At 38.6% G+C, this 24,373-nt stretch overlaps 1 protein-coding gene across 4 annotated transcripts in view; it reads left to right on the forward strand.

The window, feature by feature from the left end:
- Positions 1-24,373, forward strand: part of NOL4 (nucleolar protein 4) — a 191,499-nt gene that overhangs the window by 149,510 nt on the left and 17,616 nt on the right. For all 4 annotated transcript variants that reach the window (XM_042029085.1, XM_042029087.1, XM_042029086.1 and 1 more), the window contains one exon: positions 7,522-7,635. In XM_042029085.1, the coding sequence (XP_041885019.1) occupies positions 7,522-7,635 (114 nt within the window). The remainder of the gene's footprint in view (positions 1-7,521; positions 7,636-24,373) is intronic.

The raw sequence follows: 24,373 nt of genomic DNA on the forward strand, positions 1-24,373 counted from the left end.
CATGTGATTTTTGAGAACTTCCTCCTAAATCTGCCTCAGATAGCTTTTACTTTTTAATGACTTTTGAAAGTATAGGCAATTTTGGAAAAGTGAGTGGTGGAAGAAGTAACACTTCTTCCATTAACCTTGCAAAATGTGAAGAAGTTAGCTTTAAAAACGGCATGATACTTGGAAAAAGATTTTGAACCAGTCTGGAGAGGTTCATCCCCAGCAGTCTCATGAGTTAAAAATGAAACTAAAAAGAAGCCTGGATGACTACTTTAGACAAAATACTTGATTTTCAGGTTAATAAAGTCAGACGGATATTCTTGCTGTTGTTCACATAAGTCATTTAAAATTTCCACTAGCCCTGCTGAAATCGCTCACTTAAATAGGCAGATCAGAACTTGGACCCCTACGTAAACATAACAGCAGCAACAGCAGCATGTTGGTTGATTGGAAGGAGTCATTTGCTTAATTTTTCGACAGGAATATGGATATGTTAAGATATATATGGATTTATTTAGGTGCCATCATAACCTAGGTGCAACACTCAGTGTTTCAATTCAATGTATTTCAAAGCTGAAAAATTAAAAAAGCGATTCGAACATCACTAGATGTTTCAAAACGCCTCTTCTGCCATTTAAGAAAATATTTCTGTTATCTCACTGAATCCTTTGGTAGGTGTTACAATTGGGTATTTATCACAAGACTGTGAGACTGAGCAAAATATATCAAACCCCAGACTGAAATGCAGTGCTACAGACATTAAAATGCCAGTCCAGTTGTTCATATTCCACTATTCTGTACTGACAATCCACAGAATCATAGAATTACAAAATAACTTGGGGTGGAAGTGACCTTAAAATTCATCTAGTTCCAACCCCTCTTCTGTGGGCAGGAACACCTTCCACTAAAGGAGGTTGCTCAAAGCTCCATTCAACCGGGCCTTGAAAACTTCGAGGAATGGAGCATCCACAGCTTTTCTGGGCAACTCAGTCCAGTGCCTCACCACCCTCACAGTAAGGAATTTCTTCCAAATATCTAATCTAAACCTACCCTCTTCCAGTTTGTGACCAGTACAAAAGTACATGCAGTATAGTGCAGTACTGTACTTCATTCAGTCTTTAAATTCAAAAATACTCTGTAGAAGGGTTTCTGAGTCCTTTGCAACTGTGCTGTGTAGGACAGTTCTGTCATACATTTCACTGCATTGTTCTGATTAAAAACTCTTCTTTGAAGATCCTGTATTCCCTGTCTTGTAACGTATTTTACATGTTTTCTATGAAAAAGTGCTATTTAGATATTGTACACTGTTACAAATATGTTGGGTGTTTTAGGACATTGTGTTAGATCATAATAATTTATTATGAAAGAGTTGTGGCATATTTGCAGTATTTAATTTTGGAAATGAGCTGGTCTTGCAATACCTGAGGAAAAAGCTGACATGCAAGAGAGCACTAGGGACTATCTAGTTTTTGGCAGCCCAACATGCAAAGAAGTGCTTAGTGGTATCTTTGGAGAAATTTAGTTACTGTCAGTGAGGCATCTTAGGCATTTATCTTCAATTTTGGACGCCAAATCACTTTGGAAAATTTTAAACCATTTTTTTTTCAAGTTTGAGTAATAGTTAAAATACTTCCTCATTCTCACATTTATATTAGAATCCATATATTTTCTCCCAAGTACAAGGCAATAGGAGTAGGAGAAATGGCCTGTACTTGTGCCAGGGCAGATTTAGATTGGCTATTAGGAAAAATTTCTTCATCCAAAGGCGAAGCATTGGAACAGACTGTCCAGGGAAGTGGTGGAGTTACTATCCCTGGAGGTATTTAAAAGAAGTGTGGATGTGGCACCTGGGGACGTGGTTTAGTGGTGGAGTTGGGAGTGCTGTTTTAATGGTTGGACTCGATTTTACAGGTCTTTTCCAACCTAAATGATTCTATGATTTATATGAGGGTCTCTATGAAGAAAATTAAGTAACTTGCATGTTTATGTGTTTGCAACTGTCTTTTACTGAAAGATGTAATTTTCAGTGTTAATTTGCCTAAACTAGAAGGTAGTATTTATGCACTCATGTCAGCTTATAATGTCTGGCATTTAGCAGGTGTACATGTGAGGAGGTGTACTTACAGCTTTTTACCTGCTAGGCTCGTAGTTCAATGACTTAGAAAGCCTTAGGCGGCCTAGAGAGGTAGCATGGGCAATCCAGCATTTCAGTAGCTCTGAAAGTGGCAAATATTAGCTGCAAAACTGATACCACCAGCAGAAGCAAAGAGGGAGAAATACAGCTTTCAGCTTGCCTAATTCCTGCAATTAGAAGCTTTCAAGCAGAAACAGATGACAAAATGTTCGCAGAAAGGGTGAAAGCCAAAGAGGGTGGGCCCCCTCTTGTGTCCTTCTTTTATTAGGAGAAGGGGAAAGGGGAGGACTGGGGGCGGACCCGGGGTGACCGGCCAATCAGACACTGCTAAAAAGTTTGAGTTACATTTGGTTTTGCCCGCACTTGGAACAAAGGGGTTCAGAGCACATGGCAGAGGCAAGTCCTGGCTTGTCTTGGGGAGGGGGAGGGGAAGCTCGGAACAGGCAGCAACATACATGTGTGCCCATTATCTGACTAAACAGATAGCTGTATTTTTTCAGAATTGAGCCAGACTAATGTAACATGGGTAAAAGTATGTAGACCAAAATTTTGTGCGACAACTTTGGCTTTTATTTATACTGGATATCAAAAAAATGCCAGGCTAGTAACAGTAGTGATAATGGATCTCTAACCATGGGTGGACAGCATGCACAGTACATTGCAAAATTCTTTTTAGTGAATATACTGCTCCTAGTGGTTTAGACTGAAATATAGTCAGCAATCTATTATATCAATAATTGGTAAATTTATGCCAAAAGTGTACGTATGAAATTAGAATAGAGAAGTTTTTTCAGATTCTGTGTAGAAATACAGGAACTGTGTGACCATGCCAGAAAAGGTATTTGGTGTTTCACATGAAGATACTGCAAAGGTACCTCACTTTAAGCAGAAGGCTTGATGATACTGCAGTTGGTATAGTGAAAGTGTGTATTTTACAGCATATTGAACATCTCTTCTCTTCTTTGTAAAAGGGTCAGAGATTATACCAAGAGACCTAATTTCTAGATGAACTGGGCCAAGGATTTCTGATTTCAACTACTAAAAAATGAGCAGCCTTGCAGGACTACTCTGTAACTCCAGAAAGGCTTGTTGTAAGATGCTTTGATTGTTGATACCCAGATCTAAAGAGCATCAAAGTCATGGAAGGGTATTCATTAGGTTCAACATACTTTAAAGCAAAACAGCAGTTATAGACTAGACAGAAGTATTGACTAATTTGATTTTCCATTATGCAGCTTGCAAAACTATATCTGTCAATGGTTTATAAACTCTTCAGAAAGAGAAAAAGGGATGAGTGTATAAAAACTTCAAATCAATTTGAACAAATAATTCTTATGAAAGCACGCAAAAGTGCATATCCAATAAGATGGTTAAGTGTGCATGTTGCTTTGTTGTCATCATTGTCATCTACAGGCTCTGTGGTGATCTCAAAATAGTTTCAAGTATGAGAGGACTGAAGGTGGTTGGTCATCTCCCATGGGTCACTGAGGAATTCCAACCACTTCCTAAATGTCAGTCACTTCAAAAGTTGTTTTAAACAGAGGCATCAGTGTGCACATGCAGTCTAGCAGGTTTTCCTTACATGGTTTGTCAAAATGCTCTTCGTCTACATTGTGTTAGAGGCTGGATGTTAGCTGTGTGTCAGCTGAGAAGATGTAAAAACCAAAACCGGATGCGTGTTTAAAATGTGACTCCTGCTTCAGTGCAGTCACAAGCAGCATCATGTTTCCAAGTAAATACAAAGCAATTCTGTATACTGCTTTTGTGTGATGGACATACAGTCTTCTCAGAAGGCCTGTATTATACTGTTCACCAGATTCCTTCTAAGTTTTATTCATCTCTTCACCTGAGAGTTGCCATAAAATTGTCACATGTGTCTTTGCTCTCTATCCTTGGTTCAAAATGACAAAAATGTTATCCTGCCTTGTGATTTGCTACTTTTGGTAGACTAAAGTTTACAGGACTTTTTCTTTTCTGTTGTTTTACACATGGCTAGTTGCAGTATAGTTATTTCCTGCTTTACATCACTGTGAAGTGAGAGAAATACCAGATTGGGCCTGTGAATGTTATGCCTCAAACACTAGGCACATTCAAAACCAGCTAAAGCTGGTTGGTAATTTTTTAATTATGCCTTTTTGGTTTTTTTCTCTTTAAGAAATGCTATTTTGTCAAGGGTTTTCGATTTTGACATACTACCATAAAATGAAACCTGGTTTTCTGCTAGTTCAGTGGGCAGGCTGTGGATCCAGGGATTGTGCGGACAGCCTGGACGGCCTTGTAAAAAGTTGTCCTTGTCTCCCACATTTCCTGCTGTAGTTCCAAACATGTAGGAACCAGCATTCAGCTCTCAGCTCTGCAGAGGGCAGCCTGGGAACCTGCAAAATTCTCTTCTGGCTGAGATCTGCAGGCTTCCTTCTGCAAAATTGAATGATATCACTTTTGCCATGTTTCCCAAGGCCTTTGAGTCTCCCCCTCAGATTGGGAATTGAGAGATGTTCAGAACCCAACAGGGATGTTTGAGCTTCTTACAGAATTGGTTTTACAGCTGTAGTTATGAGAGAGGACGTGTATAATCAGAAGTAGAGAGGAAAAGGAAGCTAAGCTAAGCCAGAAAGGGGTTTCTGAGCTTAGACGATGGAGATACTAATTCAGTTTATTTAAAAACAATTTTTTAGAAGTGGTTGTTTCAAAGTAATTTTTTCTCTTAGGCAAAGCTTTTCAAAATTGATCTTTTTTACATATTACAGATATGGAATTTCACGAAACAGAAAATCTCCTTTTTAACAGCTCTGCTCCAAGTGACAGAGGACTGTTTTCATCTTCTCAGTCAATGCCAGACTAGTGCTCTGTTGATAGAGCCGAACCTTGAGGAGGTGATTTTTCTCCTGTGCTTTGTTGCAGTACTTTACTCCCCAGGTTACTGAGCCATGTATTCATCATGTTTCCCCTAAGGTTCACTCTAGATAGTTCTTGACATGAACATATCAACAACCAGCTGCAGTGATGAGTGAGAGAAATTTTGGGTTAACGCGTATTTCAAGAGGAAGATACTCCATTACCCAGAGATTTCTTCTATTTTGCAGGTGCTAACTTGTGTTCAATATTTCAATAGTGAGCACATGATCACTACACGCCTTTTCAGAGAAAAGATAACTGCTTGATTTTTATAATAACATTTCATGTTTTGTTTTATAAAACACTTCCATAAACCTATTCTCTCCCATAGACAAATATATTAACTGGAAGAACTGGTGTTCATTTTACTTTTTGGTCAGAACATTAGGTTTTTTGGCTCATATATCCCCTTCTAAAAATCCATTGATGTGGATTTTCAGGTTTAGCTGAAGACCTGAGATGGAGAAATTAATGAGGTATTTGCTCACCATTTTTCAAGAACATTGTGTGACCACTATTACAGGACCACACTGAGACTTCCATGCAGTCAACAGAGTCAGTGCACCTGGAACATACATAAACCAGTGGCATGTACAGTGGTACTTGGGCACCAAACACAGTGAGGGATCTAGTGTGATGCAGTAACAAATTCAGAGTAACATCACCATTCCAGGAAGTCAGAGTAATAAATGTCATGCTTTGTCAGTGAAACCCTTCTGCAAAGACTTTGTCCTCTGGAGCTCTGAGTCAGGTGTCTGCTTGTACTGCACATGATGTTAACTTCTCTCACGACACTGGGGCTTGCATCAGTGTCCCTCATCTCTTAGACTGAATTATTTTCAAAGCTGGAAACAAGCTCCATAATTTGTTCTGTCAAATCAATCCAAGTATAATTTATTGCAGTATTGAAGCCTCTGGCTGTCTTTCTTACACTGCTCTTATACTGATGCCAGGGAGCTTGCTCTCATATAAGTGGGGAGAAATAAGCCTATTGCACTAGTGAGGAAGACCCATAAATCCCTGTCTATTTCTGTAAGCTAGTTCATCTTCTGGTCCCAGACAGACTGTGGTCCCATGCTTTAGAGAAAGTAGAGTGTGAGATTAAAAACTGGCTTTCTGCAGAGCATATCTGAAGTCAATAAATGGATTTTAATTTTTAAAGGTAAAAATGTAACACTGGTAATGGCTGGCTCCATACTTTCTGGAATGTTATGAAAACCATAAAATCAGTTGAGCCTATATAATTAATTTGTTTTAAGGTTGTCTAGGAAGTGAATGGGAATACCTTCCAAATTTTCTTCCAAAATTCATTGACATTTCATAGCAGGTTCATATCCATATTTTTGGGAGTAAGAAACTAAAACCCTTCAAAACCGCCCCCCCAAAACAACCAAGCAAAAAACCACACCCAAACTCCCTCACACATGGCCACTTTTTCAGTATGTAAAAATATACATAGTAAATGTAAATTTGAGTTCAATGAAGCTTTGAAAATTTGTGGAAATTCAGAACTGGGCTCAGTAAATTGCAGTGTCTGTAATGGGCTTACACGTACATCAGTATCTCTATTATTATCCCCTCTTTGTTTATTTTCTTGGTAGTTCTGATATATCTTTGTATATTAATGAAGAAGATAATTATGAGCTTCATCTTTCAGGAAGATTGTTTTGTATGTAATCAGGAAAAAAAAAGGGTGTGTAAATATTCTTCCTAATGAAATGGTAGGCAAGATCATACTGGAGTTCATAATCAACAATGACGCAAAAAAGATTTTATCATTCCCTTCTTTTTGGGGGATTCACTGCACCTTTAACCTAAAACATGTAAATCCAATGAAATTAGTAATGAGAGGTTTTGAACTGGAAAAATGAACCATATCTAGTTGAACCACAAAATATCTGGAGTGTTGGAAGGCTAGCATTATCAAAAGGAAAACAGATTTTTTTTTAAAGTCGTTTTAATCACATCAGTCATGTTGCAGCAAGGAATGCAAATATTCATATACTACAGATTGAGGCTGCTCTGAAATGTTCTGACAATCTGTTAGGTTTTGAGTGATGTTTCAACCCTATCACTTGGGGTTTTTTGTTTTGGTTTTTTTTTTGTATGACTATAAAAAAACACTACTCATCTCTGTCACATGCTGCACAGGATAAAAAGCCTTTCAGTTTTCTTAACAAGAATCAGACGGCCAGGGTGCTGCTGGAACGCAGAGAATATGCCACTGTCTGTTCAAAGTACAGCTTAATGAGCCAGACTAAACACACTGGACAATAGAGCTGTGGGGGGAAAGGGCTTCTCGTGGATCTGTGGATCAGCTGCAGCTTTAACATCTAACTAGTTTCATTTTTCATCTTTGCAAGTTCCATTTCCCTGTTTTGTTGGTATAAACTGCATTTCAATGAGCGGACTTTCCTGCCTAGGTGATGGTATGGTGTGCTTTGAAAAAGGATGTTGTGGATTATGCTAGGAATAATTTCTGTGTTTCTTTTTCTCTTTCATAGTCACGACCTATTCCCTCACACCTTACTTCAGCAGTTGCAGAGAGTATCCTGGCTTCCGCCTGTGAGAGTGAAAGCAGAAATGCTGCAAAAAGGATGCGGCTGGATAGACAGCAGGTACTGTGTTGTTTGGGGGTCTACCACATCCATATTTATAAATGCACTGGACTCATTTACATAGGATGCCAGGCAGAAGGGTGGTGCAATCCCTTATATGCTTCTTGCTAGCAAGATTAATTAAAATACAAAAGCTGTAGTTTTTAAAATGAATACACAAGCATGTCTTTGTCTATATTTACATAAGCTGTGTGAGGGTGTAGAATATATTTGTAATGTCCAGCTGCGTGAAGCTATATATCTACTTTTTGATGGCTGTGGATTTTCAGAGCATAATGTGTAATCTGTATACTAGAATTAAAAGGAACAGAACATACAGTGTATATAAAGTACATCAATAACAGAAATGGTGCATGTGTCCATGAATTAGTGTGTTTATTTGTGCACATATTCTCTTTCAAAATGTGTATGCATTTTAAATATAAGGTGAATTAGTGTTAGTGTCTGAAAATACCTATTTGCCTGAAACAGAAAAGTTGCTGTGCTATATAACAAAATGCTGTCAATTAACTTATTAGTGAGTTTTTAAAGCTGATATGTTTTTTCTTGTGTGATTATTCACCTTTTTTAGTGCATGTTACAATCTTATTACCTTTTATTTTCTGGAAATTACATGTTTTATCTCATTTTTTAAAAATCCAACTGGTAGTTCATTCCAGGCTTTTTCATTATTTACTCACTCCACAGATAGAGTGAATGTCTAACATTCTTATTGCAAAAACTATTATGCTTTATTTCTCTTCATGATTGTAGCAAAGTAAAAATCTTAGTGATGCCTCAGGTGTTCTAAAATATGCTTCTGTCATGGCAGATGAACTTTTATTTTGTGGAATAGAACATTTTTTAAAAGAACATTTTCCTTTTATGCATAGTCTATTGAGTTCTTTCAGGTCATACCCTAACTGTATAAAGGATTGCTACTGCTGTACTTACAAAATTGATAGTTTAGGATCTGAGAATGTATGTTTCTATTTCTTTTTGCTGTGATATTTTTTTGCTAGTATTTTCATTATTGTGCTAGATTTGCCTTAAGATTTACAAATCACATGGGATGTCAAAGCACTGTAATATTAAATATAATTTAGTTTAGAAGCAGTGCTCATTCAGGTTTTATATTCTTTCATTTGCTTTCTGATTTTTCAGTAATAATAATTAAAAAAAGCTACAAAGTCAATGTGCTCTTAGCCCAAGGGGAACTAGAAATGACTTGCACAGACATCAGTTACTTTCATTGTACAAAACTAATGGCTCAATTCCTTGGTCCAGCCAGGGTGAGGCAGAGTTTTGAAGTGATTTAAATGAGACTCCCATAATGCTCTTCAGGGAGCCAGAGACCTGTTGAAACAAAGATCAATATTTAAACTGTAGTCAGAACTCAAAAAAGCCTATTAATAGGCTTTTTTTTTTTTTTCCCTCTTCCCCTTTATTTGTAGTATTACTATCACAGAAGCATTTGGTAACAGCTTTGGGGGGAGAGGCATTTCTTTACTTTTTGTTACAGAATTAGAAACCTGTAGTCAGGATATGTCCCAGCTGATCACCTTAATTGCAACTGTGATGTTAAAGTAGCAAAGTTGCCTATGAACAAAGGGTGTTGGGTTCTGCTTCCTTCAGCTCTTCCCCCTTTTTGCCAGTGAGTTCTGGGAGCACAGTGGAGTTGCAAATAGCACCAGCCATTTGATTCAGCAAGCAGTAAATTAGCTGAGCTGGTGTAGCTTTGGTGCTTGCAAAACTACTTGTGAATTCAGGATAGATATGCTGAGTAGATATGCTGAACATGCTGGAAAAAAATTATGGCAGTGTGTGTTAGGTAGCTTCATAAAACTTAGTGAGAAATTTACCCTTCAGGGTGGAATAGATAAGTCATTAGAGAAGTAGAAAACCTTGGGTTTAGCCCTGGTCCCATTGAAATTTAATTATTTATTCCAAGGATGAGACACTAACAAAGTAGACTGAGAGCAAAGCATTCTGGAGTATTTCTGAGTGTGGTATTTAATGGACACTAGTGTGCTCAGTTTATGTGCTGAGATGGGAACTGGGTCTGTATCCTCACATCCAGAGCATGTGACTTATAGGTAAAAGGGTTCTATTCTGCTCCTCTTCCTATTTTTTCCGCTTCACTTACTATTCAATTTTCTTCACTTTTCTTACATATATCTAAAATGTTATATTTTCATTAGATTTTTTTTCTTAAACAGAGCAAGATTGGAAAACTTCAGTTCATCATGTTGTTTTGCTGTTCCATAGCTCTTAAAAAATATATATAAATAAAAGAAAGTAGCTTGTTTTTTCAAAATTGGGTGTTATACCACTGGGTAGACTCAGGCTTTGAGAACTCCAGTGAAAATTTGGGAGGGAAAAAGGGGAAATAAGATTTTGATAATGAAAATTGCCACTTCATAAATTATATCAAGAGATCTTCTAATTGAGGGCAAGCATTAGACAGTCCTGGAAAATAGATTGTTACAAGGATCTGGCAAGAGCACTCATTCAGCACTTCCCCTCAGAGCTGAATGGAAGCACTGCATAAAGGCTGCTTTATTCTTGCATGCAGTACAGTGAAGTTCTGCCTTTTGTTCTCCACACAGGTGCTCTGCCTCAAAGTGAGATGTGGCACTTGGTGCCATGGTCTAATTGATGTGGTAATGTTCTTGTGATAGGTTGGACTCAATGATTTCAGTGGGCTCTTCCAGCCTGATTGATTTTGTGTTTCTGTGTCTCTGTAATTTGTATCCCCACCACCACGTTTTTCAGAATATTACCCATAAACCATGAATTAATTAAGAACACAATGAATGTTATGCCCAGTCCTGAAGCTGAGATAAAACTTTGCAGCCCACTGAACCCCTTTTCTTCTCTTGTTTATGCTCTTTCCTTTTCTTCTCCATTTTTCCTTCTCTCACTGGCACAACACAGCCCCCAAGCAGGAAATTCTGAGTTTGTTGCATGTATGTCCCTAATGGAAGTCTCTATTTGTTAAAATGATATGAATCTCCAAATTAAATAGGTTTTTTGCCTACAGTGTTAATTTTAGCAACGATTTTATGAAAAACAATCTCAATTATTGCTCAGCAAAAAGAAGCAGCTTAAAAGTCAAACCTAGGGACCCTTTTAAGACCTCATTTTTTTTTAATAGATAGTGTTTGCCATGCTCATGAGTATTTGCTGTTTCTTTCACAAGTATTAAATGTGAACGATTGGCTTTATATAACTACAGTCCCATGCACCCATTTGTTTTCCCTTCAGAAGAAACCTCTCCTTGTGTGTATGTATCTCTGCACACACAAATACTTCATCCTATGGATTACTTTCTAGAAGTATTTCTGATAGCTGCAGTGGTTAATATAGCCCTGATCATGGCACAGTGTTAAGTGTGATAAAGTTAAGTGTGAATAAGGAAGAAACCATCCTTCAACCTATGTCTTAAATTCCACTTATATGATCTTTGTATTTCCTAACTGAAGGCTGAAAATTTCTGCCAGCAAAAATCCAATTTTAAAAATAAGTTAATGAAATCTGGTCTCACTGGCGTCACTGACTTATTTTCAGCATTGTTTTTTTCATGCCAGGAATTTATTTCTTAATGGGAAAATCAATGTGTTCTTGTCTTTCAGGAAACTAGTAATTTCCCATAGTTGTTGGGGAACTGCAACAATAAAAGCATTGTCAGTTTGTGAGACTTCTCTTTGAGAAATATAAATCTATTTACTAGGCTGTTGTAGCTCAGACTGTAATGCTTTGGTTGTCTGACCTTGTTAAATGTTACTCAAGTGCTCTCTTAAGCTTCAGTGTATTTTCATTATCTTGAGATCAAGCACTGGTTGGTTGGCCAGAAGCTTTAGTGCTGAGAAGTTATATATTTAATACCTATTACCCAGCTGAAGAGTCCTGTCACTTCCACTTTTTAATTCTGCCTGGTAGCAAAAATAATTTATTCTGTTGCACAATTTTTATAGATTTATATGTTGAAGTTGTCTAGGTTTACTGTTAGTACTGCTGAACAGTGAAATGCTTGTGACACTGGGCTAGATTTGGTTGATCTTTCACAGTCCAGATCAGGCAGTTGGTACAGAAGCAATACAGAGCTTTTGTGTCTCTCTCCAAATCACCTATGTTGAGTCTGGATACTGAAAAAGAGTAACTCTTTTGAATTTTAAAGACTTTTTTGATCACAGTTGATGAAAAATGTAGAAACAGGAATTGGATCAACCTTTTATTATTTGCTTCAGTGAGAGATAGAAGAGGCATTATCTGAATCCTTAGGATTTTCTGTGCTTCTTTGGATGTTCTCCTGGGATAATCCTTATTAGATCCATAGCAATGTTTGGTGTGAAGCAGGTGCATTAAGTGGAGGTTCTGAACTACTGTGAACAAGGGAGTAATGAAACAAAGTAAGTAGAGCTAAAATACAGCCCTATTCACTTGTATTCATCGCATATGGTGAACAATATAGCCATTATTCTTTTGCCATTTCACTTTACAAACCAAATTGTGTCTTGGTTGGGCAAAAGAAGAATGGTTAAATAAGTAGAAAAATCTGGGAAAAGTCATCCTGTCATTATGTCCTGGGCAGTGAACAGAGGGGCAGGATGCCTGCTTTATGCACTCCAGAGACCTTGGTCATAAGGCTCAATTTGTTGTTGATCACAGGAAGTTTTATTTTAAGAGCTGAACCATTGTCAGTCTCTGCTTCTTCCAAACAGGTGTATGTGTGTGCTGTAGTTTTTATAAAACCACCACATGAAACAGTGTGGAGCAGGGCTGGGCTATGGGACTCTGGAGAAGTGGAGGTGGATAAGTGTTGGTACTGTTCTGTCTGTAAAAAAAAAACCCAGAAACCAATGAGAAGTCTTCAAGGGAAGATGTAAGAGTAAATAATAATTGATATACATCAGTATGTGAGAGGACCTGCCTCTTTATTTTCTCTAAAGAAGATGAACCAGTGGAATCTATCTGTGGGAAAGCACTTAAGAATGATAGTAGGAAAAAATGCCTTCTCCTTCATTTGGACACAAGTGTTTTCTGTAACAGCTGCATTTTGTTAAATTGTTTTTTTTTCTTTAGAATTTATACTTTTTTGTGTGCTGTCATGTTGCAAAATTTATCAATGAGCATTTTTCTCTAATTGAAAAAAGTAGTTTTTGGCAATCAAGACAAAATGTCAGCACTTGGGAATGAGAGGGGAGGATGAATATAGGGAAGCAGGAAAAGAACTGAATCACAAAGTAATATGACTGCAGAAGTATATGAACCTTTTTATGGACATGTCATGTACAGTTAGCCAGAACATTTAGAAAATTGATGTTGCTTCATTCACAACATGTTGATTTGTACCAGTTAGGAATCTGGACCTTTGAGAATGCATTGTTATATTTGCAGATAGGAGAATAGTGGTCACATATGGCTGCAAAGCCAGTGGACTGGATGCTCCCCTGGATTCAATCCGTGTCATTTTAGCCATTTGACTCCAGTGACTAATGTCATGGAAAGGCTGCAATAGATGCACAATTTTTTGGTCAGCCAAAGGAGGGAGCTGCATACACTTCTTTGATCCTTACGCCCGAAGTAATTGGACATGCAGTGTGTGATTTTATTGTAGTTACACAGCAAATGACAAATTGAGCCTAAGAAAAACTTAAGCTCAGAGGAAAATGAAAGTTATTGTTATCTTACATATCTCCCATCCTAACAAAGGCATTTCTCAGTCAGAACTGGTGCTTTTTAAATTAGTAGTCTCTTCACAGAATGGTTGTCTGTCAGTATTTTATAGAATATACATGATAAGAAAAAGGTTTTCTGCATTTCATTTTTTGAAAAATATGAGTTTAAAAGGTACAGCTTCCTTTCATTCCAGAGACTACATGAAAATAGCAGTAGTCAGACAACTTTATAGTCTGAGAAAGATGTTGTCCTCATACATTCACTGTACAGACATCACAATACGACTCACTTGATGTGCTAACCTCAATTAAAAAAATATTCTTTGTTTATTTGAGCTTTTCAAGTTGACAAGGGTGAGTCTCTGTTTACAGAGTATTATGCACTATGATGCTATGAAGCAGTTCTTTGTGATAAACACTGAATGCATTTTTAAGGAAACCTCTCATCATGATGACAGCTATAATTTTTTTCTATGCTATGACTTGTAACCAGCCAAAGTAAATATCAGTAATCATCGTGGTGGAGTAGTGAAAGACAATAACCACCTCCCAAAGAAGAAAAAATTTAATGATCCCAAACCGTATGAGTAGCAGCTGAGGTCACTTGGTCTGTTCAACCTGGAGAGGAGGAGACTGAGGGGAGAGCTCACTGCAGTTACAACTTCCTCACAAGAGCAAGAGGAGGGGCAGGCACTGATCTCTTCTCTCTGGTGACCAGTGACAGGACCCAAGGAAATGGCCTGAAGTTGTGTCAGGGGATGTTTAGGTTAGATATTATTAACAGGTTCTTCACCCAGAGGGTGTTTGGGCACTGGAACAGGCTCCCCAGGGAAGTGGTCACAGCACCAGCCTGGCAGAGTTCAAGAAGTGTTTGGATAATGCTCTTGGGTATGTGGTGAGACTCTTGGACTCTTAGAGATTGTGCAGGGCCAGGAGTTGGACTCGATGATCCTGATAGGTCCCTTGCAGCTTACTCTGTGATTCTGTGATAAGTCTACAAATAGGCACTTTAAATGCATCCTTCTCAGCCATTTTTGTTTTGGGGGATAAAAGCAAGGAAAATCTAAAGTTTTCAGTGAATAGGCTGTTAAGGATATTGTAACATTTAGTAATTTTAACAATATTGGTTTTAGCTGTTAGAGGAGTAGGAATAGGTGGCTATTAGGTTTCTGACAAATGAATCATGGCCTAGACACATATGCTGGGAGCTGACCTAACATTTGACTCTGGACAGTTGTCACAGCAGCAACCTGAATAGAGCAGCTTGAAACAAGTGCTGGTTGCAGAACTGGATACAGGTTCTGTGCTAATGCAATACATCTGAATGTTAATAAAAGTGCACATGTACTGCCACTAGAAAATCACTGCTATGGTGATTCCTTCTATTTATATCTAATTCCTAAATTTTTAAAGCAATTGAGGTTTGTGAGGTGATGTTACTGATCTGCCTCCATACAATTTCTAGAGCTGTTTTGCTGCGTGTAGCAGGGGGGTTGACATAAAGACTCTTCAAGCACAGTTTTAGTAACAAGAATAATGTCTGGCTGTTGCAGACCAGGAGCAGTTTGTGTTTTGATTAAGAAGGAAGGAAATTGCTGGTGGACAAATTATAGGTAATTGTGAAACTGCTTTGGAAGAAATGAATTAAAAATCTAAATTGCAGCAAGGGCATGGACCTCTTTTGCTGGATCACTGTATCTGGCTTTCAGCAGTGATGGGTAAGAGACTTTTAAACCTTCATATTTGGAGGACAAAGAGAATTTTCCCATTAATGCACAGCTTCTAAATCTTGACACTGAGGAGTTATTTTATGTATTACCCTTCAGAGAGCAGGATTGAAGGAAGAAAGACATGCATTTGTGTCCCCATATGTATGTTGTTCTCTTTCCTAATCAATGCAGCTCCCAGGAGGAAGGAAAAAATCATATTCTGTTATTTATATTGTAAAGTGGCAATATAGGGCAATATGTTGCATAGAACAGATTTGGACAACATTGGTTACAGAAAAGGGAGTCATGCAAAAATATCTCCCAGCTGATGCTGGAGGATGCCCTGCTGAGGCAGTGCTGCTGTGGTGGAAAGCTGCAAATGCAGAGGGAGCACACAGAAGTGGTCTTGCGTCAGGGTGATGGAGTCCTTGCCACAGATATTCAGTATGCAGGAAGAGCACATCAACTGTACATCCTTGTAAGAGGTGGAGGAGAAAGCATCAGGAGTTCTCTTCTTCTGGGGTTTCACAGATTAACTTGCTTTAGAGGATGGAAAAAAAGGACTCTTCATCCAAGTGGCAGCTGCGCAGAAGGATAGGGCCATGTCCTACCTCTGCTGTATTTTTACATAAGACCTGAAAAATTCCAGCTCAAAGTGATTATTGCTTCAGAATGGGAGGCTTGTGGAGTCTTAGAAAAGAGCAAAAGGAAGCAGATGGTTCACTTAACATAAAGCAAACAAATAGAAATTGGAATCCCAAAATCCACAAGAGGCAAATGTCACTTAACTTGCAAAGAGCTCAATGCCTCTTGTACTACAGAAGCTTTATTAATAATAGCTTTTTGTGTTCAGACATCTCTTTGTGATTTAGTATTTAACAGGGATCAGAATTACTTCTGTACTTCAGTACTTTATCCCTTTTTATCTGCTTTCAAAATGATCACTAAGATGACTGTAATGTCCTTGGATACCCACACTCTAGTTTGCATTTCAGGCCTTGTTCACTTCCATCATTTCCCCACCTAGTGATTATTTTGCTTCTAGGTTGGTCTTTGGTTTGTTTTTGTGGTTCCAAATGATATGCCTTAACCACTGAGGCAAAAAATGTTATGCAGGCACCGTTTAGCTGCATGTGGATTATTGTCAGGAGATCAAATTATGTACAAGCATGGGGAAGCTTAGCTTCCTACCCAGAATGCACTGGTCATATTGTCAAGGGGAAGAAAATAAGTGGTATGCATTGTAATTTTAAATCCTGTTGCCTTTCAAGTCAGTGGCAAAATTCCTGGTTTCAGCAGTGCTGGATAGGGTTCTGTCATTAGCAGATACAGCTGGAGAGGATGCCGAGTATCGCAGGGCAGCCCCCCTCCCTCCACACTCCAGACCAACATATATTAAATTTGCTACATGCAATGGAAAGGAATAATGTGCAAGGCATGCAATTGCAAATAATTTCATGCCTTGGATTTTCAGTGAGGCCCCAAGGTGAGCAGATAATTTTTCACCTCAACACAGAGATCATTAAATTAGAAAATGCTGTATTTTTCCAGGTTCTTTGTGCTGAATTTCATGCGTAGTTGAATTTCAAGCTGCTGATTCCAGAATACACTTTAAAGCACCCTAAGATGCTATAAGATCTTGAATGTGAAGTAAAATTGATGTCAGTGTAAGTTTTCTATTCTGGAGGTTGATAAAGCTGAAGGCTCAAAAATGGAATGTTGTGTTGTTTCTTGGACAGGAACTTTTGAGCAGTCTTACCCCCCTTCCTACCATAGGTGGAATGAAAATGAACAGGGTTGGGAACAGCTTTCTTCCAGGTGTCTTTAACATCCATTTTATGTCAAGGATGCAGAAAAGGAAAGGCCAGTGGAAATGTAGATATAGCAGTTCTCTATTCAGGTCTGAAGACGGAGGTTTTAGAGTCAGGGCTTCTGTTCTTCCTGCTCCATCCTTAAAAGCCAGGAATAGAGAGCTTTTCACTTACCCTTTCCTTTCATATGGCAGGAAGATATTAAATGTGAAACATTTTCTGGTCTGTCAGATGTTTCTGTCATAGATACGAGTATGTCTTTCTTTTCCTGTGTTTAGCTAATGACTTCATTGCACACACCCTCCTGCCCACAGCACAGGTAGGGAATAATGTTTCTGGTGAGTAAATCCCTATTATCACACAGAGTTTGGGCTAGTTTAATGAAGTCAGTGCTAAGCCAGTGTGCGTGAGCAAAACCTTATTTTTCAAGAGAGGCATATTCTGGTTTTGGTTATTGAGCTAGTAAGATTTAGAAGATTTTAAAGAGTCATAAATTACTCCTGAATTCCAAACATCAGCTGCACAAGGGATTCAGAAGTATTCCTCAATTAGAAAGTGCAGTTCTGCCCACAGAAAATACATGTAGAGAAGTGTATGCACAGACTGCTTATGTTTGGTAGCAGGAACATGTTTGTGATTCAACAACTGGCTTGATGTCCTAAACTAAATTTAGAAACATATTTTTCTAAGAAAAAAATTAAACCTATAATAAGCTGTGGGAGCAGGAGCTGAATGCAGTGCCTGAGAGCAGCACCAGCTGCTAAAGAGGCTAGGCACAGGACAAGGCAGCCAAGCAGGCTGTGGCCAGAAGCCCAGGCATTGTGCCAAAAGAATTCTCCCCTGAAATGAGAATATTTGGGGAACAGATTTGCACTGCAGTACACATATTTCATGCTTATTACTCATGGTATTTCACATTTAGCTTCAGTTTTACTGTCTCCATTAATAAAGCAAATCAGAAAGTGTGTCCTCCAAAGGCCGGTCAAAGTTCATGTCTTTGTTTCTTCCAATGGCATATGCTACCTTGGCTTGACGATTATGGAATCAAAAGGCCATGCCCCAAGCATCACTTCTTATTTACTTAATCTTTTAAAATACAGGACTCTCACAGTATTGAACTTAAAAGATGTGTGCCAAGTTCTATAAAAAATGCAGAGCAAGTCTTCTTCTGTAGCAAAATATTCTTCTTCTACTAAATAGTTGGAGACAGGGTGTGGAGGTGAGGCTTGTTCGGGCTTTTTTAATACCATTTATTTTTAAAAGACTTTTTTTTAAACTGTAGAATTTAAGTTGTACCTGAGACAGTATTCATAAACAGATACCCTGCATTGAATTCATAGAAAGAATTTGCTGTTCTAGAACATGCTGTTCAAGTTTTAATGCATATTTGAAATAAAATAATTGGCATTCAAATGTATTAAACACAGGGTAAAATATCTTTAAAATAATCTTACCGTACCTTTGAAAAGAACCAACCATTAAGTGAATGCAAAAAAGTAATTGCTCACTCTCTAACAGACAAGAAAACTGAGGTTTGTTGTTACGAGTTTTTTTTAGAAGATCTGTAACTTCCACTATAATTTATCTGTGGAAGCAAAATGATGGAATCTCCAGCGGGCTTACTTTTTTTCCATTTCAAAGCAGAACACACAGACATTTTTAATTAGTTGAAAGTGAGGAAGTTAATTCAGCATTGACCTCAAATGCTTCATGTCCAGGATGTCTTCCGTTTCTAAATGAAGAAGAATTTAATTTGGAATCTAACATAAAGTGCCTATCTAACTAACATAAAGGTCCATTGTTCCTGCCACACACTCCGATACGTGTAATATTAAAAGAAAGCCTGGAGCAGAAGAGAAATAGGAAGAATCACTCAAAATCCAAATCGTACCCCATAGTTTTCCATAAAGCCTTCCTCAGTGGTTGCATCTCCATACCCCAGATCTGGCAGGAGCATGGAAAACTGTTTTGTGTCAACAAAATAGGCTGTCAGTGGTGGGAGTGATACCAGTTGTAGTGCAGTAGACGAAGAGACCTGTAGTGGGAGGTTTAATTATGTTGACCATGATGATATTGTAGTAATAAATCTGCAAAGCTGGCACAAGCATTGCTCCAGTACTCCCACGCGCTTTCCCTTGTGTGCTTCCTAAACATTTGATTCATAAGTTTAAAAATTTTCTCTGTTGGTGCTCTGGTGCCACAGTCCTCCTGCACTGAATGCAGTAATGCTGATCTATCCCAGCTGAAAGTGGTGCCCATCACAGTCACTGGAAAATGGCATTTTGGCAAGGGGGGAAAGAAACTCCTGCAGGAGTGCTTCACTGAGATAATTTCTTTAAGACGGTACACATAAGCATGAAAAGCGCAGAGAAAAATGCTTGATTGTGATCATAAAAGTGTAGCTGCCTGAGGCACAGCAAGGCTTGTTCTGAATGGGAGGAATACTGCAAAGAAGGAATTTCTCTTGCTTTGCATATTTCTGGTTCAGCAGTAAGTACTGCTACGCCTTTGTCATCACGCATCAGTTTCAGTAATACATTGATTCATTCAGCACCATTACCTGCAGGCAAAACCGCTCTTGGGATGGGAGAGGAGGGCATTGTTTTCTTACAGTTTATGTTGTTTCTCGTTTGGAAGAAAAGTCAGATGCTCAGACTCCTCCATTAGTACTGCCTGTCAATAAAGAAGCAGCAAAAATGATCAGTAGCCATGGTCTTTGGCAAGGTGCTGGCCTCTGCAAAGGAATTGGCTTTGGGAGGGTTTATGTAACAAGACGAGAATAAATGTGACATAACCTCTACTTCATTTTCCCTGAAGTTTTACCTTCATTTTCTCTAGCTTTTTTGCCAATCTAATTCCAGCAGGGGCTTCCTAGGCCCTGGAGTTCATTATGCAGTGCTTCTCTTTTGGGATCAGGCATGTACCAAATGAAATCTCTCAGGAAAGAGGACACATTCAGGTGGTCCTGTGTCCTGAATGATCTTAGGCTGAGAACTCAACGGAGGTGACACAGGGAAGGAAAGAATCCTTTCATATTCCCCGGTCCCATCCTCTGTGTCAGAGGCTGAAGGAATTGCTGTAGTCTTCCAAGGGAAACTTGCTTTCCTTTAAAGGAAAATGGGAGCTGGGAGTGGGTAGGAAGGTGTAAATAGAGGAGGTGGGGATTCTCAAGATTGACTACTAAAAAACAAAGCCTCAATCAATAACTTACCATAAGGCCCAAGACAAGGGTCATGCTGTGCTCTTCTTTAGGTCAGAGTAAAAGTCTGCCTTTGTTTTCTGCCTATCCTAAGAGGAAGAAATTCTGTATGAGGCCTGGGCCTTAATAAATCTCTTCCCTCTGCTGGTACAACAGGGAGGAAAAAGGTTCCACTTGCCCTCCCTCCTCTTGTCTTCCTCTGCAAGGCAGAAAATGGTGGCTGAAGACTCTTCTGTTCTTTGCATACCACCTTTGTCTGAATTTGTACTGCTTTCTCCATAGGAAATGTCACGTGTATTTTGTGAAATACACTGTCACCCATAGGAATTTTGCCAAAACTTAAAGGCATTGGCACAATTCCTATATTCAACCAGGCCCAGTCCTGCCTCTTACATGTCTGTAGCTGGTTGCAACATGGTGCCAGCCGTTGTTGGACATGTGATTTAAATTTGCACTGAGGAAATGACTACTGTGCACACACTGGGGTGCACTGTGTGGTCTTGCACTAGGCATCTGTCTTGTATATTGAGACAACTTTCAATTAATACTGGTGGAATACCTAAATTATAACTAAATTATTTAATATATTAAAATATCTAGAAAAATAAAGAGTATAAGCAGCATAACTTATGAAATAGTTTATGAATGGGGGTAACTGCAACCTAAGACAAGAACAGCAGGAGCTATAGAGAAAATTAACTTGCAAGGATGCTTTCTACCATTAGTTGACCTCAAATGGGATTGCTACACTGAAGTTATGCTTTTCAATATTCCTTTGTTCCTGATGGGAAAAAAACCACACCAGGGAGAGTACATTCAAAAATCAACTATCTAGAACCTCACTAAAAACCAGTAAATTTGTCTTAAGGGTCACAGGAAAAGATAAAGGCTATCCCTTTCCATTTGGGCAGAGAAAAACAGTCCTTTAGTAGAACGCAGTTTCTCTTTCCCCAGGGAGCATGCATCACAGTTAACTAAACTGTAGGAGTAGCTCATCCATGTTCATGGATGTGTTCATGCTCAACCAGCAGCACTGGTGACCTCTGAAAGCTCATGTTGCACTTCTACTATCACAGGGGATAATGAACTGGCTAAAGCTGACAGGCTATGAACAGTGAGCCCTCTGCAATAGGTAGTGCTCCAACAAAAGTGGTTCTCCAACAGCTCCTTGCAACAGTCATGCAATACCTCTTGCCAAGGGATATTTTCTGTACTGCAGGTGAAGTGGCAGTGGTGAAAAAACAAGACTCAAATGCTGCCATGTGAAAACACCAACCTTTTATTTAAGGTTAACATACCCATTCCAGTCTATAGATCATGTGTCATTCTATCAGAAATGCAGAAGGCTGGAGTTCATTTATCTCTCTTCTATGCAATAGCACCTTTTTATTTTGATCTTCTTGTTCCATGTCAGTCTCATGCTTTCATTTCTTGTTGAACGCTAGCTGATGTTGTTTTTGATGCCTGGTGACAACCCTGATGCTGACAGTTCATTTCGGTGTTAATAATCTGAAAGCAAAAGGAACCTACTGCCCTTCTAATCTGAAGCTGAAGCATGGCTTTCTTTTCTTGGCTCTATACCCTGTGTCAGGAGGACAGTTTGGAGGTCTTTGAGCTGCTGGCAGCTAACTTAACACTTTGTAGGCACTCTTCAAGTTTCCACATCACTATTGGCATTCCAGGCAATTTCGATGCCTAACTGGACTCTGTATTACACTCAATTTGATTCAATTAGACCATATCAATATTTCATCACCATATAAAAAATTCTATTTATAGTTTTTTATCTGAAGTATGAACAAATTTTGAAACTAGACTTCAAAGCAAAATCATCATTAATACCTAGACTTCTGGCAGTAACATGTTCATTACAGTTGCCTCTGCAGGCTAGGAGCACTTTTTCAGGTTTTCAGGCCAGAAAATTCTACTCTGAGACTAATGTGCTCTCCATGTAATGATGAGATGATAGACTCACAGCTAAAGCATGAGTGTTCAGCTTAGCTGGAATACCCAGCTCCAACTGAGCTACAAATTGAGTAGCATGTCACACAAGAATGGGCTTTCTCATTTTTTATACAAACTTGATTTAAGTAAGTAAAAGTGAAGAAAATAATGCAGAGAGAGTGGCAGAGAAAAACATAGTCTAGATCTGATAACGAGAGAGTGGAAAGCAACTGTGCAATCCCCCAGCTGGTCCTTACAAGAGAAGACATAGTGTGCAAACCCAAGAACAGCAATTATGTCCCTCAGTTTCACTGCTAAGTCCACTCCTGAACTATCAAAACATTTCTCAGTCTAAGGAATATCTGGCATGAGTTCTGTGATATTGTTTGAGCTTTAATTCATGTTTTATTTTTGCCAGCTTGCTCAAATTTGCATTTAGTACTTCTGGGTAAAATCTCAAGGGCCTTTCTGCTGACTGTAATAGACTTCATCCATAAATCTATCAATGCTGTTTTGAAGGACAACTAAACTTAAAGAGGAAAGAATCTGTCTAAAGGTGCAATTAGTTTTTTTTATATCTATCTGTACAAATGATTTTGGACACCAGGTTTGGGGACTGTCAATAGCTGCATCATTTTAAGGAATACTGTGAATAGCCTGAGAGGTGGAGAAATACCCATGGAGAGATATTATGTGACAAATAGAGATATAAATATAAATATATGTATGAGTCTTGAAAATTTATCAGAGAAGAACTCTTCCCCACAAATAAAATATAGCTGTGTTATGTTTTAATTTTTTTCCTAAAGAGCCTGTAAGATTCTAGCACTCATTTTTCAGGTTTCAGCTATGGATCTGGGAGAGCAAGTTGAAATTTCAAGTAGATGTTAATTTTTTATTACTAATCCCTCAATTTAGGGACTGGAAATTTCGTGGAACTTTATTCAATGGCATGATGGTGCATGGCAAATACGTCACATGGGTTAACATTTCTATGTGCAAATCCACCAGAGGCTGTAGCAAATGCTTGGCTTTTCTCACTGTGAATACTGAAACTCTGCTGACTTAACTGAAAATCTGGCTTTTGTCCATTCCATTGTAAGAGAAATAAGGCTTTCTGGAGAAGGTAGTATCTTTTCTTAGATCAGCTTCTGGACACAGAAGTTCTCCTCCTGGCCTAGCCTTACATTGCCTTCATGCTGAGCTTACAGCTGTAAAAGCATATCCTACAATATTAAAAGATGTCCTTTTACAGGACCATAAATATTCAGTACTTTAGATATGAAGGTCAGCCAATGCAAAGGACTACTGTGTAGCTTCATTTGGATTTCAAACTTAGGAAGTTGTGTAGGCCTATGAAACCATGAATTATGTAGGCCTATTTGCTTTTTGTCCAAGCCTCGCTAGTCTTGAACAGGCTTTATTTAGTGTAGTTTATTTAGTAGTAATCCCAACACAAACCTTAGCAACTGGAGAGGGGAGAAAGAATGTGGAATGGAAACCAAACCTGAAGTGAAAACTCGCATCCATCATTTGCAGAAATACCATTTCCACTATTGCTGAGCCCACTGAGTCAACAGCCTTAAGTCAGAATTAAAGGAAAATTTAACCTACTGTGATGTGCCAAAGTGTTTAGCTGTCCAGGCTTCCAGGATATTGGTCATAAAATTAAAAGCTGGGTCAAACACTAGAGAGTTACTTTAATGTAATTAAAGCTAATAAAAGTCCAGTGTTCCGTCAGAATAGTGTGTGTCATCCAAGCAGTTGGTGGAATCATCACTTATTAAGATTACTTGACATTTCCCATTACAATACTAGGTGTGCAGTTCAGTGATAACTTCATGACCTTCAGCCCACAGGGATTACATTTGCTGTTCTGTATGGCTTCTATCTATTGAGCTCTTTCAGAGATAATTACAGCCACTTTCAAGAACGAGGAAAATTTTGTCCTGTAAAGGTAGTTTGATCCTTAGGTGTATTTACCATTCCTTAAAAAAAAAGGTTTTGTGTTTGCTCTTGACAATATAGTGGTGTCATTTATACCAAGGATGTGACACTGGATGCGCATGCTTATGCAATCAAAGTATTTTAGTTGATAGGTTCCCAGATTATTCAGATTTTACTGGGTGTGACCATGAATCTGATCTCAGTGCAGAAAGGAGGGGAAAAGTGTTGGGGCTGGAGCCTTGTGAGGGTTGACAGGAGCAGTGAAAACAAGGGATGAAGGGAAAGTGACATTATGAGATGGGGTTGGATGAGGAAGTTGAGTGAGTAGCTGAGGCTGGCAATGTGATGGAAACTGGCCAGGTGGATTAAAGAACTCGTGGTGAAAGAGAATCAGATACTACTAATGAGAAATAATGTGAGTGGAAAACAGGAGCTGCTCTGGCTTATTATGGAACCTGGCTTTGCTCC

This window comes from Corvus kubaryi, unplaced genomic scaffold (genome assembly GCF_017639235.1).
Source record: "Corvus kubaryi isolate FWS band 111438036 unplaced genomic scaffold, C.kubaryi_AGA036_p1.0 37312, whole genome shotgun sequence".
Taxonomy (NCBI): domain Eukaryota; kingdom Metazoa; phylum Chordata; class Aves; order Passeriformes; family Corvidae; genus Corvus; species Corvus kubaryi.